Genomic DNA, 12,710 nt, shown 5'->3' with positions numbered 1-12,710 from the left:
CGTATTACGAACCAGGTGATACACGAAGGAGTCATACCCAACGACTGGTGTAGCAGCACCATAGTCAACTGCTACAAAGGTAAAGGTGATGCATTAGATATGATTAATTGCAGAGGTATCAAGCTTTTAGATCAGGTAATGAAGGTCACGGAGAGGCTCATAGCCCAACTAATTAGGGAGAGAGTCAATTTAGATGAGATGCAGGTTGGGTTCGTGCCTGGGAAAAGCACCACTGATGCTATATTTCTGGTAAGACAGCTTCAGGAGAAATACCTAGCCAAGGATAAACCTCTGTACCTGGCTTTCGTTGACATGGAGAAAGCCTTTGACAGGGTCCCCCGCTTCCTTATCTGGTGGTCAATGAGGAAACTAGGGATAGATGAATGGTTAGTGAGAGCTGTGCCACCCATGTACAGGGATGCTGTCAGTAAGGTGAGGGTTGGCAACGTAGTAGAGTGAAGAATTCCGGGTAGGGGTCCATCAAGGTTCATTCCTCAGCCCCCTCTTATTTATCATAGTCCTCCAGGCAATAACACAGGAATTCAAGACAGGATGCCCCTGGGAGCTTCTCTATGCTGATGACCTTGCTCTAATTGCTGAGTTACTATCAGAACTAGAGAAGTTTCAGGTGTGGAAGCAAGGACTAGAATTGAAGGGCCTTAGAGTCAACCTAACTAAACCAAAGTCCTAATAAGTAGGAAGGCAGACAAACCACAAATCCCTTCAGGTAGATGGCCCTGCTTGATATGTAGAAAAGGTGTAGGTAAAAACTAAGATGTACCCAGTGTAAGCTATGGACACATAAGAGGTGCAGCAATATCAAAGGAAGGCTAACTGGAAAGATAGTTTTTGTATGTGGCAGATGCTCAGGAAAAAAACTAGTAGTCGATAGCTTCCGTTATCTAGGTGACCAAGTTGGTGGCGTGGGAGGGTGCGCTGAAAGTGTAGCTGCTAGAATAAGAATAGCCTGGGCAAAGTTCAGAGAGCTCTTACCTCTGCTGGTGACAAAGGGCCTCTTGCTCAGAGTAAAAGGCAGACTGTTGGGGCAAGTGAAATCGAAATCGTAATTGAACCATATTCAATGACTGGCACCTGTGCCAGTGGAGCACTAACAGCACCATCCGAGTGTGATCATTGCAAGAGCAGCTGTCTGGCTTCCGTGCCAGTGGCACGTAAATAGCACCATTTGAGCGTGATCATAACCAGCATCGCCTTAATGGCACTTGTGCCGGTGGCATGTTAGAAAACATTCGAGTGAGGTCATTGCCAGTGCTGCTGGACTGGCTCCTGTGCAGGTGGCACGTAAAAGCACCCACTACACTCTCGGAGTGGTTGGCGTTAGGAAGGGCATCCAGCTGTGTCTGCTAGATCAGATTGGAGCCTTGCAGCCATCCGATTCACCAGTCCTCAGTCAAATCATCCAACCCATGCTAGCGTGGAAAGCGGACGTTAAATGATGATGATGATCTCTTGAGATTAAATAAAGTATTTCTTGTAAATCTATTTGGTAAAGTAGGTTAGTTGTAAGCACCGGTCTCGTAAGCTCCTGAACATTTCACACCCTTTACACTGAATTCCTGGACCAAATTTCCCTCCCTAAACTCCAGCATTCCCCACCTCTCACATAACTAGAGCTGGGCATTTATTGAGCTTCACTAAACGTCACCCGATTTCATAATTCTGTCTGCACTACTATACATGTTCTTATTATCTCTCACTTCACAAAATCATTTTCACATAAAGAATCACTGATTTTCACCATAGTTATCTATCACCTGTTTGTTCTCCTCTCCAGAACTTAATATTTCAGCTGTTAGCTGATCGGTTAATAGCTTTCTCTAGGCCATTCCTGGTGATTTAGATTCGCAAAATCTATGTCAGTTCATGCAAATACACAGAAATATTTTTCATGTTACAAGTCGCATATAGCCTGTGATTGGCCAGAAGGTTGGTGAGTAATTTATTTATAAATTAGGCTACTTATAGTGACAGTTCAGCCACTATTGTTCAAAAGGTTAATCACAGAGTTTTATGTTGTGCTACAAACTACTAATGGTACATTTTCCCAAATTTTAATGAAGATTCTAATGGTTAGACTTTTCTGCTATTTGGCTTCTTTTAAATGTAAACTTTTGTTTTTCTTTTTCTTTTTTTCTTTTTTTTTTTTAGGAGTCCAGAGAATGCTACAGTAAAACAGAAAATGATATATACAAGCAGTAAGTCTTGTCTCAAGACAAAACTTCAGGGAATTGGTGTTGAAATTCAAGCAACAGATGATTCTGAATTGGAACAGTCAGTTCTTTTAGAGAAGTGTCGTGACAAATCACAATGATATTATTCATGGCTTGAACTCTTCCAACCACCTTCAGCACAAATTGTCTTCTACTTATTATTTTTTTTATATTTTCTTTGATCTAAATTTTAATGTAAACTTGCTGCCATAACTGCAAAATACCAAAACTATTTAGACTCCTACTACAAGAATTTTAACTTTCTATTTCAACAATTCATTGATTCATTTGAAAATGTTACTGGTGCCTTTGAACTACTGGCAATGTCGACACAATGAGTTACCAATACCAAAAAACCTCCTTGTGGAAAACTCATTGCAATTATTTCAGGATAATAACAGCAACCACAATGATAGCAATACTGGCACAGATATACGAATTTGTAGATTAGTTAAACAATTAATTGTATTTGGTAAAATATTTGAAAGCAAATCAACATGTTTCTTGATTAAGAGATACAATGCTGAAAAAAATAAAAAAATTCTCTTATTTAAAAGTCTTCTTGATATTTTCTCCATAAATTTGAAATTTTTCTTTAGACTTAAGAGAATATATTAAATTTTGTGAAAGAGGTTAAAATTACAGATTTAATAGATAACAAATATTTGTTTGGGTTTAATGACAAACTACGCAATAAGTCTATCTTTTTTAAGGAATAATATTTAAATAAATCACAACTTTAATGATGAAGATATGTACATATTTGGAATAATTATCTTGACTTATCTAAATTAATATTTTATTGTTGTATCAGAACAAAACAAAACAAAAAAAGAAACAAAGAATTTCTGCTTAAACCAAGAATGTTGATTTCTGTAGTGTTTGTGTAGAGATTGAAGCAAAATGTTGCTTGTTATTCTGTTAGATCTACTGTTAGATGTTAATTTCAGGGACTTGTTTATTTACATAAAAATGTTTAAATGTTATACATATATTTGACACATTGAAATAACAGTTGAATAACTATCTTGTTAAATTTCCTTGTTGAAAGTTTGTTGGTGGTGAAGGTATTAATGATACTAATATACCTATGGCTGTTATTACATCTTACTAAGCTTGTCAACAGCAATACCATGGTCTTCATGGCCCACCGACCTGGTATTGTTGTATGTCACATCAATTCCTTATTTAATTCGTTCACCATATGAAATATGATAAACTTATTCAAGACTTATTGTAGGTAAAACAATCCAACTCATTTTTCTAAATATGTGCCTTCCTCACTTAAAATCTTTATAATTATTTCAATATAAATCATGTGAAGACAAGACTGGTGTTGTTACTTTGTACTATAAAATTGTTTGCATAAAACTCCAAAATAAAATCTGCAACAATCCTCAAGTATGTTTAGTTTAATGGAACTTTTCAGACTTTTTATAGTCAGTGTTGTCTATTGTTTGCGTTAGCCAAAATTATTACAACTTGTTCTGCATTAATACTTTTGTGTTAAGAATTTAAAAACAGAAAACATACTGTTTGTTTTGTTTTGTTTTAACTAAATTATTTGCTTCTCAATCAGTAGAATTATGTAAATCATCTGCCCCTTTCCCACTTCTTTCATAGAATGGTTTATGTTTGGAAATAGAGACTTGAGATCTTCTAAAGTAGAATTTATTTCCTTTCAGGAATCTTGTAATTGAGAAGTGAGATTTGAAGTAAAGGAGAAATTCTCTCTTACAGGTTAGATGTACTCTCATCTGGAATGTTGAGTTCAGCTGGAATGGTCTCCACCGGACTAATTCTTTGCCATATTTAGTGTTAGCCCAATACAGTTTAAATCCTACTAGGGCTGACTTTGCTTGTCGTCACTTTGAGTTGAAGGCATGGGGCAATAAAATAGGTACCAGTTATATACTGGAGTTTATTGAGCTGCATTAATTTCTCATTGACAAGAAATCAATATGACATATCTTTGAATTAGTTTTATTTCATTTTTACTCCAAATTTTTGTTTAGGAACTCAAACTTGTCAAAACTTTCTGAAATAACAATTTGTTGAAAACTCTGGGGCTTCATATTGAGTTTGATTTTTTTAAATTTTTTTTTTTTTAATTACCAAATTTTGGAGAGCATGAACAATAGATACATTTTAAGAGAAGAAAATGAAAACTAGTTGTGCAGTTCTGCCTTTGTTGTTGGTAACTCATAAATTATTCCTATTATCTCTCGTGATAAACTTGAATGGAGTTGGGGCAATTCCTCATTACTGCATTCATTTTTGTCTATTAGGCTAAAGATTTTCAAATTTTAATCTGAAATTTCATTGCTTTCCTCATGGATCACCAGTAATATCTAAGGGGAACTATTTCATTGCATTGCTTCTGAATTCAGTGCAAAAAATATTTGAATAAATAAAATAAACTGAATATGAATAAACTATTTTAACTTCTTTGTTTAAATAAAGTTTTTTAAATTTGCTTGTTTATTTTTATGTTACTTTTGTATTTTCTGTTTTTAGAATAGAACAGACACCTCTATATTATAATAGGATAGACTCCTATTTATACTTTGCCTTCTAACAAAATTTGTATTGTGCTAAACCAAAGAAACAATTATTTTGTGATACTATTTAAAATATGTCATTTAAATGCTTAATGTTAAGCTAATTCATAATATTGCTTCTAGTATAGAGGAATATCACTTACAGCTGACCTAGGCCTGGTCTAAATTTATGTCTTAAATTTCATTTGTGTGGAGAGAATTAGTTGTGTCAATAATGACATCCTTTGAACATTTTAAACGTTTTCTCATTAACATGATTAATTATTGTAATCAGCAAACACAGGAACAACTCTGCTGGTTGATGCTGTAATCATTAAAATAGGCTTTTCTGGAAACATTGTGTATAGACAAGCAAGATACCACAAAAGTAGTTTGATCACCTATTACCATGAAAATGGCTGTAGAATTTTGACAGTACTCATTCTCTCTTACTAGTTATCATTTGTATATAGATGTAGCTTAGTCTGAAAATAGAACTATACTATTATTATTTTGATGTAACAGAAAAATAATTTGTCCTTTTGCAGTGTTTCAGCAGTGATTATTCCCTCAGCAAAAGTGTTGGAACCTTATTCTTCAGCTGCCTAGAAAACTAGTAATCTGATCACTAAGCGTAGCACTAACTTCTCAGGATATAACATTAATTGTCTTCTGGATTTGCATATCTATCTCATTATCATTTAATGTCTGTTGTCCATGCTGGCATGGTTTGGGCAGTTTGACTAGGGCTGGTAAGCTGGAAGGCTGCACCAGACTCCAGTCTGATTTGGCATGGTTTTGTACGGTTGGATGCCCCTCCTAATGTCAACCACTCCGAGAGTGTAATGGGTGCTTTTGCATGACACCAGTATCTGTCATGACTGCTATTTTGCTCAGCTTGATGGGTCTTCTTCTCAAGCACGACATAATGCCAATGGTTTTGGTCATTGCCTCTGTGAGGCCCAACAATTGAAAGAAACTCAGACAGTTTGACTCTGTGAGGCCCAACGCTTGAAAGGAACTTGGCCACTTTGCCTCCATGAGGCCCAATGCTCCAACAGTGCTCTTTACGTGCCACTGTCATGAGTGCCAGTTATGTGACCCCAACATCAGTCATGACTACGATTTCAATTGGCTTGACAAGTCTTAAGCACAGCATATCGCCAAAGGTTTTGGTCACTAGTCCTTACCTCTGTGAGGTTCAAAGATCATGCTTCACCACTTCGTCCTGTGTCTTCTTGGGTCTTCCTCTACCACAGGTTCCCTCCACAGTTACAGATCAGCACTTCTATGCACAGTTCTCCTTGTACATGCGCATCACATGACCATATCAGCACAATCGTCTTTCTTGCACACCGCCTCTGATGCCTCTTGTGCCTAACTTGTCTCTCAAGATGTTTACACTGTCCAACATCCCGACATTGCCCATACTGGCTTCATTTTTTTCAAGCCTACGCATGTCCTCGGCTGTCACAGCCCATGTTTCACTGCAATGTAGCATAGTTGTTCACATACAGGCATCATTATCTGCCTTTCATTCTGAGAGAGAGGCCCTTTGTTGCCAGCAGTATTAGGAGCTCTCTGAACTTTTCCCAGCTATGCTCTCAGAGCGCTCCCTCCACTACTAAGTTGGTCGCCTAAATAATGGAAGCTATCTACTACCTCTAGTTTGCCTCACTGGCAGTTAATGGAGTCTATTTTCTGCCCTTTTTCAGCATTTATTGTACCTGTACATCTTCCACATACAAAAGCTAGTTTCCCTGTTAACCTTCCTGTGATATTGCTGCACTTTTTATGTAGCCAAGGCTTACCCGGGTGCATCTTATGAAATTTCTACCTACGCCTTTTCTATAGCTTGTGCAGGGCCACCTACCTGAAGAGATTTGTGATCTGTCTATCTTCTTACTTACTAAGACTTTGGCTTTTGCTAGGTTAACTCCAAGGCCCTTCGATTTTAGACCTTGTTTCCATACCAGGAACTTCTCTAGTTGTGGAAGTGATTGCTTTATAAGAGGAAGATCATCAGCCTAGAGGAGCTCCCAGGGGCAGCCTGTCTTAAATTCCTTTGTTATTGCCTGGAAGACTATGATGAACAAGAGGGGGCTGAGCACCGATCGTTGGTGAAATCAATCAGCTTTAACATCTCAAATACAAGTGATTTGGGAGCAGACAACTCCCAAAATAGGAAACTTGCTAAACCAGTCACACTTGAGGTTTTAAAAAATGGCAAAGTAATTCATAGACTATATAATAAGCATAGACCTAGTTCCATTTACTGGATCTCTTTATAACAAACTTACTTCTGGGACACAAAATTAGTAGAAAAAAGCAAAGAAAAATAGGCCTGTAAAACAAATATATAAAAAACAATAATTTATTTACTCCATCTTTTATAGTAAATCATTTTCAAAATGTATATAACATTCAATATTAACCTTTTAGCATTCATATTCTGTCAAATGTAATCCATGCTTATTCACATCATTTTGAATTCGTCATGTATTATCTCATAATTTTTGAGATTTCACTACTGAGATTGTTTATTTTTAAAATGACATTGTAGGCTAGATGTGAGAGGCCAGTTTGAACATAAAGGAAGTAGAATATTTGGGCCGAATATGGCTGGTTTAAATGCTAAAGGGTTAAGTTAATATCTAGTGGCATTTTGTCCATCACCACATTCTGAGTTAAAATTCCTGCTGAGGCCAACTTTGCCTTTCATCCTTTCAGAGTCGATGTAATCGACTTACCCGCTCCCTCTGAAATTGCTGGCCTTGTGCCAAATCTTGAAATCTATTAAGTAGGTTTGCATCTTGGTCATTGAGCAGGATATTTGCAGCAGAGATGCTACAAAGAGGATTCTAGATGCTTTTCTGGTGTTGCAAAGTATTCTTGTAAATTGATCATTGAAACATGTCTTGTAGAGTTTGTTTTTATATATGGGGAGAATTCACAAAAAAAACAAGACGATGACAGGTGGTGTAGACCAGGGGTTTTCAAACTTTTTGACTTGCGGACCCCTTTATATTTCAGGCTTTACCTTAGGGACCTCCTTATAAACGCTTATGAAATTTATACATAAATATTTCCTTAAAATATATATTTTTACATCTATTTATTTAACAGTATTTAACAAATAGGTTTATTGTCAATTAAAAGATTTCGATTAAAAAGCATATATAAAATCAAATTGCCCATAAAAAGTATTTGCTATCCACAGAACCCCTGTCTTGTCCTTGCAGACCCCCTGTGGTCCAGGGACCACAGTTTGAAAACCCCTGGTGTAGACAACAAACAGATATATTAGTTTAATGCTCAGGAAGTGAAAAAGTCTTTAACGTTTTGAGCCTACACACTTACACAGAAAGAAACAAGGAGAAAAAAAAAAGAATGTGTAGTGGCTATTGATCTGTCATGTTTTTATATATTTAAGGTTTGGCTCTAAATTTCTAATCAACAACTTTATCAACACTTCTCACCTCACATGATGTTGCTTGTTAAAACAATGAAACCAAACCATTCAAATATTTAGTTGGTTATGAAATACTTTAGCTAGTTTGATGATCATTTCTCCAGAAATGCTCCCACAATCATGGCAAACTACTGCCATCACTACAGCCTGTTGCACGTGTGTTGCCTTCTATTAATGCTTTTCTCTTTTGGAGAATTTTCTTACTTTCATGTGGTCATCTCACTGGGAACTACTACTTAAGGGGAGGGAATCGCTTCTCGGTTTTTTGTTTTTTTCTTATGTTGAGAAATCATTATCAGAGAGTGAAAAGAGCATAAATTATTTCCATATAATTCATTTTTTTAACTTTTCAGTAGTTGTGGACAGTAATATTTCATCCTTGTTCTGGGCTCCACAACACGCCATAACGCAGCATTATAAAATTAATCTATAGTCATTAAAAACAATAGATTTTTTTTTCCTCTTTTAACAGGGGAGAAAAGCATATGGTTTTGAAATAACTTGCATGTTTTTCTCTTTTTTTTTTTTTTTTTTTTTTTCTGCAGTTCCAGTACCTTCAGTGTCAGAAAAATTTACCCTATTTTCTCTCATTGTTTCTTCACAGTCACTGTCTATAGACCTACACCAGTAGTTTTCGACTGGGGCTCATCTAGGATTTCAGAGGTCCACACTAGCAAAATAGTAAATTGGGGATCCACAAGTAGTGTTTTAAAGATCCATGAAAAGGTTTCATTGAAATGTATGTATTGCAGGAAACAGCTAGGTCTCTTTCTCTACATAGTTCAACCTATACAAATGAATAAGTGAATAACATAGGAATTTTAAACGAAGTATCAAAATTAGTTTTTAAATATTGAATCTGTTATAGGGTGTGTGAGTATAAAATAGTAATCAAGGGGTACATACATAAAAATGTATGACAAACCAATTTCTACTACTTTTTTTCTTTTTTTTTTATAACAGCTCATGTCACATGGCTGTTTTGATGTATCACTGTCACTTTCACTGTTTAACATCCAAGGTACACCTAGCCACTTTCTAATGAAATACCACCATGAGTGATATTCAAACTACAGTGGAGAAGGCTAGCCACTGGATTTGGTTAAAAAGAGACCATGAGCAATGACTAGAGAAATATTGAGCTTTTTTTTAATAACCAGTTGATCTAGCAAACGGGGCCTCATATCAGTGAGGGGGATGGTGCGCATTGATGCCGTCGAGAGGTAGGCCCCGAAACGGCACGCATTCTCTCCTGATGACCCCATACACTTGCTGGCTTCCGGTATGCGGAGTTCTCGACTGGTAGCACTTGCATGTGTGAGTTGTTTGCAAGACATCAAGGTGATTGCTTCAGTAGTACATTCGAGGGTGAACATAGATAATGTCTGTAGTTGTAGGTATGGCTGTGGTAAAAAGCTTGTTTCCCAACCACATAGTTTTGGGTTCAGTCCCATAGCAAGGCACCTTGGGCAAGTGTCTTCTATAACCTCAGGCCAACCAAAGCCCTGTGAGTGGATATGGTGGATGGAAACAGAAAGAAGCCCTACATGTGTGTGTATGGCTTTGTAGCTCTGTCTGCCACCACCACCTGACAACTGGTGTCAGTATGTTTACATCCCCCATAACTTAGAAATCAATAAAATAAATGCTAGACTTTAAAAAAATGTACTGCATGGCCAGTCTACTAACTGAAGCAAGTAAAAGGCCTCTGTAGTAGGAGCTTTGGTGAACATAGGCAGTATGGGGTGCCACAGCTGGCCAAAGCCACTGTCATGCAAACCAATGACCACTAAATTCAAATGACTCCCTCAAATCAGTGAACTTCAACCTGTACGTATTTGTATAGAACTTGATGTGTTATGTGTAAATCAGGACTATTAATGCTATACTAGTGAGACCCGTGAATATTTCACTGAACTAATGGTAAACTTATGGGTTATTTCTGAAAACTTTATCCAAAAAACCTGAAAGCGTAGTTTGTGTTGTGTCTGTATTGAAAGATAGTTGCTCATTTCTATTCATTGAAAAGTAAAAGAAATTGGAATACAATGACTACTTAATGCACTTCATATATACACTTTATATACTTTACACACAAATTTATAGACACTTCCTCTTTGCCTTACCCTCTTTTTCTCTGTCTTTTTTCTTTTGCTCTTCACTTTTTCCCTTCAACTAATCATGTGAAAGCATTATAAATGGGCAAAAAAAAAATGCATTTCATTCACCACCATCTCCCCTATTTACTATGACAGTACTGCCATTTAACCCCCAAAAGACATCTCCAACTGGTTTATTCAGTGCACTTCTCGTACCCAATATTTATTGCAAACGGGAGATAACTCCTACCGCCCTGGCTTCAAGACCACATGGTTTCAATCTCTATTGGATCTCCTGAGTGGTAGGTACTCAATGTCAGGCATAGCAGTTTACCTCGCAATATATAGAAAATGGTGTCATACAATCACTGATTTTGTAACTAGGAAACTAGTCTATTTGAAAAGATAGAAAGAGTATACAAACCAAAAAGTATTGCTTATGGTCACTTTAATGTGGCTGTCCTCTAAGACAGGGGTTTTCAAACTTTTTGACTTGAGGACCCCTTTATATTTCAGGCTTTACCTTAGGGACCCCCTTATAAACGCTTATGAAATTTATACATAAATATTTGCTTAAAATAACATATTTTTACATTTATTTATTTAACAATATTTAACAAATAGGTTTATTGTCAATTAAAAGATTTTGATTAAAAAACATATATAAAATCAAATTGCGCATAAAAAGTATTTGCTGTCCACGGACCCCCTGACTTGTCCTTGCGGACCACAGTTTGAAAACCTCTGCTCTAAGAGATGGTGATACTGCCATTTAACCCCAGGAAGATATCTCCTTCAGCTGGTTTATTCAGTGTGCTTTTTGTACCTAATATTTAATGCAAGTGGGAGATAACTCCTGCTACACACACACATAAATATATATATATATACATACACACCACACACACACACACACACACACATATATATATATATATATATATAATGTCCGTTTTTCCATGCTAGCAAGGCTTGGACAGGAATTCATTTTGAGGCAGAATTTTATGGCCAGATGATCTTCTTGCTGCCAACACTCACCTGTTTTTCAAGTAAGGGATTTATTTTTATTCTTCAGGTTTTCACAAACCCAGAAGAGACTGATTCTAATGTCAATAAAGAATATAGATATTGACACTATTTCACTCATATGGTGACCAGAGAGTATCATTTACATTTACATGCATTCACACACATGTACTATAATGGGCATTCTACAATTTCCATCAACCAAATTCACTGTCAAGAGATTGATCAGCCCAGAGTCATAATAGAGAAACTTGCCCAAGATTTGGCTCAAAATTCAACCTCAAATCATAGGGTTGTAAAGCTAACTTTTTTACCATACCTATTCCTATAGATATATAAATATATATTCATCATTGTCATCATTTAACATCTTATTTGTTTATTGCCCACAAGGGGCTAAACATAGAGGGGACAAACAAGGACAGACAAAGGGATTAAGTCGATTACATTGACACCAGTGCGTAACTGGTACTTAATTTAGCAATCCCGAAAGGATGAAAGCCAATGTCGACCTCAGCGGAATTTGAACTCAGAACGTAACGGCAGATAAAATACTGCTAAGCATTTCGCCCGGTGTGCTGACGATTCTGCCAGCTTGCCGTCGTCATCATTTAACATCTGTTGCCCATTCTGGCATGGGTTGGACAGTGTGACCAGAGCTGGGGGGCTGCACCAGACACCAGTCTGATTTGGCATGGTTTCTATGGCTGGATGCCCTTCCTAATGCCAACCACTTTACAGAGTGTGCTGGGTGCTTTTATGTGGCACTGCACAGGTGCATTACACCACCAGAAGGATCGGTCTTAACACTTCTGCTGCAGAGTACAGTCAGGTGCCATATGCATACTTATATATAAGTGTGTCAGTGTGTGTATATATAGATATATATATATATATATATATCTGTCTCCTATCTTTTCTCTTGTCAAAGAATATTACTCCAGCGTTCGCAACCTTACCTTGTCTGGCCTAACAGCCCTCCATCTTTGTTTTCATTTGATTTCCTTGTATGTTTCCACTGTCCTGTTTTTGTTACCAACTTTGACCCTCCTCAAATCCCTAGTTTTATTTTGGTTTATGGGAGCAACTGTTTTTCGAAGCCTCATATTGTTGTTAATTTCTCAAAAGGTGGACTAGATGGTCTTGTTTTCCATTTCTTTCTCTCATTGTTCGCATACCCAAGTTTGCCTTTGTATTTTATGTTGTTTACATATTTCGTAATTCATGTTGTGTATGTTTTGGGACGTCCTGTACCCATATATGCATATATATATACATATATAGGTAAGTATGTACATATATGTATGTATATATGCATATATATATACATATATAGGTAAGT

General features: G+C 36.7%; 1 protein-coding gene and 1 long non-coding RNA gene across 2 annotated transcripts in view; one reads left to right on the top strand and one right to left on the bottom strand.

Annotated features, from left to right (window-relative positions):
• The window catches only part of LOC106873922 (actophorin-like), a 65,171-nt gene extending 60,464 nt beyond the window's left edge, over positions 1-4,707 (top strand). Inside the window, exon 4 of the mRNA XM_014921459.2 lies at positions 2,169-4,707. Coding sequence (XP_014776945.1) covers positions 2,169-2,332 — 164 coding nt within the window. The 3' untranslated portion in view covers positions 2,333-4,707. The remainder of the gene's footprint in view (positions 1-2,168) is intronic.
• On the bottom strand, positions 4,318-12,673 carry LOC128249088 (uncharacterized). The gene is made up of 2 exons (XR_008265216.1): positions 12,328-12,673; positions 4,318-9,030 (listed from the first exon to the last, which is right to left on the bottom strand). It is a non-coding gene; the product is annotated as an uncharacterized LOC128249088 (long non-coding RNA).
• Positions 12,674-12,710: the final 37 nt, after the last annotated feature.

Source organism: Octopus bimaculoides, chromosome 11, assembly GCF_001194135.2.
Source record: "Octopus bimaculoides isolate UCB-OBI-ISO-001 chromosome 11, ASM119413v2, whole genome shotgun sequence".
Lineage (NCBI taxonomy): Eukaryota > Metazoa > Mollusca > Cephalopoda > Octopoda > Octopodidae > Octopus > Octopus bimaculoides.
The sequence above is the reverse complement of the archived record's forward strand: the minus strand, read 5'-3'. Positions and strand labels throughout refer to the sequence as shown.